This window comes from Cherax quadricarinatus, chromosome 60 (assembly GCF_038502225.1).
Source record: "Cherax quadricarinatus isolate ZL_2023a chromosome 60, ASM3850222v1, whole genome shotgun sequence".
NCBI classification, from domain to species: Eukaryota; Metazoa; Arthropoda; class Malacostraca; order Decapoda; family Parastacidae; genus Cherax; species Cherax quadricarinatus.
This window is the reverse complement of record NC_091351.1, coordinates 4369622-4377887: the sequence shown is the minus strand read 5'-3', so window position 1 is coordinate 4377887 and position 8266 is coordinate 4369622. Positions and strand designations below refer to the sequence as shown.

The following is an 8266-nucleotide window of genomic DNA, read 5'->3' as shown; positions in this document are numbered from 1 at the left end:
AGAGTGCAGGCATTGTACTTCCCACTTCCAGGACTCAAGTCCGACTATACGAAAATAACCGGTTTCCCTGAATCCCTTCACTAAATATTACCCTGCTCACACTCCAACAGATTGTCAGGTCCCAAGTACCATTCGTCTCCATTCACTCCTATCTAACACGCTCACGCACGCTTGCTGGAAGTCTTTAAATACGTATTGTAAAAAATCTGAAATCCAGCAATTACTCCGGGTTCGATTATCAATGTTCCTTTATACAGTACTAATTTTTAATTGGGTTAAAGCTGGAGATATGAATGATGAAGGATGAAAGGTATATAACTAGGTCTGTTCATTAAAAGACAATAGAAAGCAACAGCTTCTGAATGAGGCTAAATGTATACAATGGAAAAGCTTTTAAAGGAAGTTTCACAGGGTTACTGTTTGTGATATAAATGACTGAGTGCAAATTGTACACTATTATAATTGTACTGCAAAGGTATGTGCATTCTCAGAATTCATAGTGACCTCAAGAGTGTGGAAGGAATGGAACAGTGCACAGTTCACATAATCATTTAAACTGACTGTTCCAAGAAAGTCAATCATTATATTTGTGAAGTAGTGTGGATATATAACATCCACGCCTTGTTATTAACACATCATACTGAAATGGAATTGACTATTTAAGGAGCTATCCTTCCCTTGCTTGGATCAAACTGTATGATCCCCATGGATTTAGTACTTTATGATAATACATTAATAATGATGAAATGAGGTGGATAAAAGACATAGTCCTTCATCTAACAAACTTTTCTATGGTAGTAGAGAGACTCATTATTCACTGGGATCATCAAGAGTTATGATGTGAAGTCTACGGTCTACTGTATTCAGTCCCCAAATTAGTGAGGTTAACAATTCATGAAAAAGAATTATCTGTTTTAATGGTGAGCAATTTGTGAATAAATTTTATTATCGATGGGGTTTCTCATGGTACTTATTTTTTTCAGGCATGGTGCATGACCCTTAAATTGGAAACTAAATACAGTATTCAAAATGTGCTCACTAGCTTTCCCATGCTTAAACCTTTTCTTTCTGGTCATTGGAGAATAATGGTGTAAAGCTGACTAGTGGGAAAAAAAAAATGGACACAATTTGCAAGCCACTGTTTGGCAAAACGTTTCCTCATTAAAGATACTCAAGTGTTACACACGTGTCTAATTTATCAACTTGTCGGTTCTCTGAACCATTCATCTGCAATCCTGTCTGACACTGCAACTTCTTGGGATCTTAATACTTGGGAATTCTTCACCCTTGGGCATGACCTACTTCCACATTGGACAAGTGTGTTACCACCTACGACTGCTGCACCTCATCATCTGCCTATCAATTTTTTCAAGATTGATGGACTGATTCCATCGACTCAAGGCTGAGGGACTGATTACTTCAAACTCCTCCTGTTCTTCACAATTCTCCTTTGTATGGATTGATGAAGCCACTGTGTGGCAAAACGTTTCCTCATTAAAGATACCCAAGTGTTGCACATGTATCTAATTTATCAACAATTTGTCTGTAGCTGCAGGGACTGAGCACACAAAATCTTCACTCCACCACAACCAGTGAACAACATAAACAGAAGTTTCATCTTTTCTACAGGCCAAATAGCAGGTATAATACACCCATCCTCTCCAAGAGAGAGAAATGTGACCATTACACTGAACACCATCAAAGACCTGACTAGGAACAAAGCATCTGGACCTCAGTAATGCAGGTGTTTACATAATATGCAATGGTAGCTGTAAGTACTAATATATGGGAGAGACCTGCAGCCTATAGACCAGACATCAGGAACACCAATAGGCAGTGGCAGCTCATCCATAGGAGCTGCAGAGCTGCAATCCCCCAGATGCTCAATGCCAGATGTGACTTCATCAACCTTATGTTAAAATAATTTGCAAATGACAAATATATTACAGGAAAAATCTGTTGTATGTTGTTTTCAATATATTTATAAGCAAATTTCTATTTTTTTGTTGTTGAAACGATATAAAAAATTATTAAAAATAGAAGTTTGATGCGGTACGATAGTATAGGTATTACTGGTGTTATGAGCCACCAAGGCCAATAGGCATGCAGGATTCGCAACACAAACAATGCTTGCATCATACATAAGGGCAAAACAGCACAGCACACCTTATATCCTAGAAAGATGCCCAGCTAGTCATCATGGAAATGGTCAAAACACAACAAAGATGCCTGGCAACTGCTCTGATCTGTAAATAAAACACAAACTAATGGAATAAAAATGCTTATAGTATATACAAACCTTTGGCCCAACTTCTTTTACAAACAAGTCATCAACAGTGTGCACACAAGGACCAATAGTCCTCCCGAGGTGCCCCCTCTCACACCATGACTGCACTCCTACTTACAGGCAAAATGCCTCTATAACTCTGTTCTCTGCAAAGTGTTTAGTTTCTTTTCTGGTCATTCTTTCTCATGAATGTCAATATTAACCAGATTAGTGATATTAAAAGAGAATAGCCACCAAAACATAAAATAAACTCAAATCTGAAACAAAATCATGTAGACAATTTTACACTTCACAAATTTTACATTCGCAAAAACTTTATGACTGTCATCCCATGTGAATTTGGGGGCCTAACAGTATACAAAAACTAAACTCAAGATAAATATACAACTACTGTACTCTATCAGTATATCATCCAATACCTGGATATGTTAAGAGTTTTATTTATTCATTTAAATTATTCCTTAGGTCTTCAAGATATGCTTGTAATTCAGTAAGGCGAGCATCATCTTCCTCAAGCAACTGTATCCTTTCTTGGTGGAATGTTGAAAGACCCTCAAGCAGGGTCATTAGTTTCATATGTTCATCCTTCATTTTTGCTATCTGCATTGCATACTGATCCAGACCATTTAATGTGGCTTGTACTCTTACTTGGACATTTGCTATGGCTTTCATTTTTTCCATTTTCTTTTCTACTAACTCTTTGCTTAAACCTTGCTGTTGACCTTGGCCTAATTCTGCTATTCCTGCAGCCAATGCTGGTGGATTGACTGAAGTTGCTGTAAGTGGTGGAGTGGTGTCAACATCCATCATTGATGCTCTCATAATTGATTCCAAGTCACAATTAGGAGGGAACTGCTCCACAGACTCAGCATGGTGTTCGACGTGACAGCTGAGACAAAAAACTTTGCAATCCTTCAAAATAGCACCAATACAACTAGTGCAGAAGGTGTGGCCACATGGTAGAATGCGTGGCTGCCGCTCTTCTTGGTCAAACGCATTGTTACAGCCTTCACATTCCTGCAAACAATCACAGTGTTTATATCATACATTTTTTAGTTAGCTTATAGCTGGCAAGGAAGAAATGTATACCAAGGGCTAGATCTCTTATACCTAATGCACAGACAGAATTATCCAAGATGACAGAGTGAGCAGGGTGGGAGCTTTTTTTTTTTTTTTTTTTACAAAATTAATACAACTGCATTGTGCAATAAGCCTTATCTATATGACATAATAAGATGTTAGAGCAACATCTTTAACCTAACACATCACACAGGATAGTTTTCTATTGCCATAATCAGGATGTGTTTTTAAAAAAAGAAATGAAATCTGTCAGCCAGAGCTGGGAAATTTCAGTACTGCAATGAAGACAGATTCAAGAATCCCACTGAGAGTTTAGTATCTACAGAAGCTTTATAGGATTCCTTTCAACAAGGTTACTTATTTTTTTGTATGGAAAGTCATGATACAGCTGGACGAAAGAGTATGGTTTTTACTAACCAGTTGGATGAAAGGAAAATGAGATGTAAAAAAAAAATGCAGGGGGTTGAGACTCGGACCCCATTTACTTTCCTTCCTTACAAACCATCCTCTACATTACCTGCCAGACAGCTACTAGGTTAGTTTCCACAAAATATAAAGGAACAAAGTTTATGCAAAATTGCTTATTTAAACCAAAAGCACTGATGATATTATGAACATTTAGCTAACAATGGGGTGGGTAAACCAGAAAGGCTACTAGGAATCATACACTTTTGGTTGCCATTCTTAGACCCATAGGAAACCACCAGCAGCAATCATCCTTATGACATATTCAACTCCCATTCTGGTGTTAAGGTGGACTACCACAGAGGAATCTACCATAAAGGGTAATCACTGGTAAAGTCACACTAGAGAAACTGCTCAATCCAATCTTCCCTAATTACTAGATATGTCCTAAACAAGTCATTCCCCTAAATTTAAGAAATGTCTTAGAGTAAAGAATGCTTTTAAGTATTCTATAAACAAGGTCTCATGCCTTGACACTGTCTAGGCATTATATAAATAAAAAAGCATATAAAGTAGCCAACTTTAATCTAATTTATTTTTGAAAGACACATTCATTAGAATTGAAGATATATTATTCTTGAGTGTATTCTTTACCATAAGTGCATTACTGCCTTGAGAACCCATCTCACTCGAGGACTCTTCTGGAGTATCAGCTGATCGCATTGGAGTACAGTACTTTGCTGGAAGATCAGCTGGATTCACTGCAGGACTTTGCTGGAAGGTCAGTGGATCTCACTAGAGGAACCTGTTGGAAGGTCATCTGATTACAAGTATGCCCAAAGTTTAGTCTGCAAAGTATATGCTGAATCACATACAGCTGAAAAATAACAGGGAAAAACTCAAAATAATATTAATACAAATTACTAACACAAAACATATCATTAACATAGTACACATCAAATTTTCATGATATTTTGCTCAAACTAAAACTTTAAAAAAACAAAATGAGCATTTTCCAGAATAAGATGGTAAGCTTTATGCTCTTACAAGAGAACACATAGCCTATGATGACCTGCAAAAAATTAGAAATGCTAAAAGTGATATAGTAAAACAACTAAAACTAAACTGTCTATTGTGTCAAAACTATCTTGTCTCAGATTATAAAAGGGCTAGGAAATAAAATCAATATTGCACAGGGAAAACTGAACATATTTTTACAGTACCTACAGGAATGCAGGCAGGAGAGATACATGATTATACACACCTGGAAAATCTTAGAGGGATTAGTACCAAACATGCACGAAAATCACTCCCTACGAAAGCAAAAGACTTGGAAGACGATGCAACATCTCCCAATGAAAAGTAGGGGTGCCACTAGCACGTTAAGAGACAACACAACAAAGTTTCAGGGGCCCAACACTGTTCAGGCACCTAAAGTCAGTACCTGACCAGCCGGGCTGTGATTCGTATGCTGGATTGTGCGTGCCCTGCAGTAACAGCCTGGTTGATCAGGCCCTGATCCACCATGAGACCTGGTCACAGACCGGGCCGCAGGGGCGTTGACCCCCGGAACTCTCTCCAGGTAAACTGTATCTGGCCTGGTATTTCATACAATAAAGTAGAAGAACAGAATGCCAGGGTAAAATTCTTCCAATAGATAGGCAAGCCATGCAAGTCAATACATCTGGCTCATGTCAAAGTTGGGCCTCTTGTTGTTCACAATATAATGGACACATGAGGGAATAAATAGTGATACGTGTATAAGGACGCCGGGTCACCATCTGGAGAAGACCCGGGCCGGAAGCACCGACAAATCATCAAGAAGAAGTGTATAAGGAAGTTTGCTGATGACACTAAAATAGGCCATTAGATTAATTTTGATGAGGACATTAGAGTCCTACAGGAAGATTTTGATAGCCTGATGCAGTGAAGTGGCAGATGCAGTTTAATGTAGATAAATATAAGACTCTAAGCCTGGAAACCCCTCAAGGAAGGTTCCTTGATGTTGGTGAGGGGCTCTTGATTTGGGGAATTGAATCTGTGCTCCAGTTCCCCGAATTAAGCCTGAATGCCTTCCACATCCCCCCCCCCAGGCGCTGTATAATCCTCCGGGTTTAGCGCTTCCCCATTGATTATAATAATAATAATCTAAGCCTGGAAAGAGAATATTCATGTAACTTATAAACTGAATAATGTAGATCTCAATCACACTGAATGCAAAAAAAGATTTAGAAGTTCTAGTTAGCAGTAAAGCCAAGACAACAGTGTAAAAATGTTTGCAATAAAAGTAGTAGAATTCTAGGCTTCACATCAAAAAATACAAAATAATAGTCATCCTCAGGTTGTACTTCAGGAGGCCTGGTCACAGACCGGGCCGCGGGGGCGTTGACCCCCGGAACTCTCTCCAGGTAAACTCCAGGTACTTCAACTTTATATATCCCTGGTAATGCCTCATTTTGATTATACTGCACAGTTCTGGCATATGTCACACACAAAGATGACATAGTAAGTTTATTCAGGTATACATAAATAGTTACATAGATATCATACATAGCAATATATGTGTAGAAACCCCAGGTTAACCCAAAATAAAGTCAAAGTGACTTTTAAAGTAAATGTCTTCCTAAGTAAAACTATAGTTCAGTGGCAGCATAAATCAGCTAGAGATATATAATAACGGAAAATAACAGTAAAAAAGGCAGTACAAGACAGACGCCACTGGCACTGATAATATATTTTCATATTGATTTTCGATTAATTTCTTTTTTAGTGATCTTATTCAACACAATTATTTATAAGTGTGCCAAATATGATCAATAAACACGTCACACGTCAATATTTGTCATTTTTATTTAGGATTTTCAGTTATCAAGGTGATACTAAAAAAATAATTTTGTCAGTCAGACTGAAACCCGAAAATGACAAAAAAAAATCCTTATAATTCCCTGTTTTTAATGTATTTCTCAGGTGTGTAGCATCCAAGAGATATATTTCCAGCCGGCTATGAGAAATAACACCCTTTCTCACCTTAAAATAAGCCAGGAAGCCGGGAAATAGGGAACGTTGGCAGCCACAACAGTGTCAGTACTGCTCCTGACCAGCAACAACAACACTAAAACAATAACAGTACATAATTATAATAACAATAAATAATAATAGTACTAACAGTAGTAGCAGTATTAATAATAATAGAATAATACTAATGGTACTAAGGATAAGTTAGTATTAGCAAAGAATTAGCAGTGTCATTCATAGTAATAAAATACTACTGTTACTACTAAATCAAGTCAAATCAGATCAAGTTTATTCTCAATAAAGATTACAATTGTGGAAAATTGCATTTATCTGAATGTAACTAATTATGTACATAACAGTAAATGATAACAAAGATAATTATTATTTATCAATGTTACATAGACAAGTAGGAATTTGGGACAACTAGGTCGCAAAAAATGTCCCCCTTCGATACCTACCACTGTCATAACCACAAGTTGCTCTGAACCTATTAATTAAATGAAATATACATACACCAGGAATACTGGTAAATATATAAATTTGTGGACTGTATATTAAAAATAATAAATGGTTACATATATACACAATTACATAACAGAAGGAAAATATATCTTAATATCACTCACCAATTTGACTGGAGATTAATGTGTATCATACTCAGAAAACCTCACTCTAACTAAATCTATGAAAATAATGCTGGCCAGAATTACACACAAATCTAGAGAGCTTATCTGAGGTTCCTAGAGCTGTCTTGTCCAGTCGTCTGATATCTCAAGTTATGCAGGAATGCACATCCACCAATTTCGCCTCCTATTTGACAGGTGTCAACACAATTTTAGCCTCTAGAGCACGAAAAATTCTTCCCATTACACCGTTTGTACAAAATTCAAAACCAAGATGGCGAGTTCCGTCTCCGCAGACGCAGGCTTTCCGTTTTCTATGACATAAATATTATTAAATACAGTATGGCCATCTATTTACACATAAATACTGAATTTCTGGAAAATATATACAGTATTTTCCACACTGCGGCCGGCCGGAGTTCGTTGCTAAATGATTCAAATTACTCATTTGACACTGGTGGAGGACCTGGGTACATATAGGATCTGGCATCCACACGGCGACATATTACACAAGATTTAATCACCCTTTTTACACTTTGCCGTCCTTGTGGAATCCAGAAAGTTTCCCTAATACAATTTAAGGTATCCTGTACCCCACCATGCATTACATTTTTATGGGCATTTAGAAAAATCAAATTTGTTAGATGATGAGTTAGGGAGTTTAGCATAATCACCCAATTCTGGTGGCTAAAGCTCCCGCTTCACACACGGAGGGCCCGGGTTCGATTCCCGGCGGGTGGAAATTCCGACACGTTTCCTTACACCTATTGTCCTGTTCACCTAGCAGCAAATAGGTACCTGGGTGTTAGTCGACTGGTGTGGGTCGCATCCTGGGGGACAAGATTAAGGACCCCAA

At 37.7% G+C, this 8266-nt stretch overlaps 1 protein-coding gene across 1 annotated transcript; it reads right to left on the bottom strand.

Annotated features, from left to right (window-relative positions):
- Positions 1–1378: 1378 nt before the first annotated feature.
- On the bottom strand, positions 1379–6893 carry LOC128694477 (uncharacterized). The gene is made up of 3 exons (XM_053784612.2): positions 6800–6893; positions 4427–4577; positions 1379–3304 (listed from the first exon to the last, which is right to left on the bottom strand). Exons 2-3 carry the CDS (start codon positions 4493–4495, stop codon positions 2729–2731), a joined length of 645 nt encoding a protein of 214 aa, XP_053640587.1. The 5' UTR covers positions 4496–4577; positions 6800–6893; the 3' UTR covers positions 1379–2728.
- Between the last annotated feature and the right edge of the window lie 1373 nt (positions 6894–8266).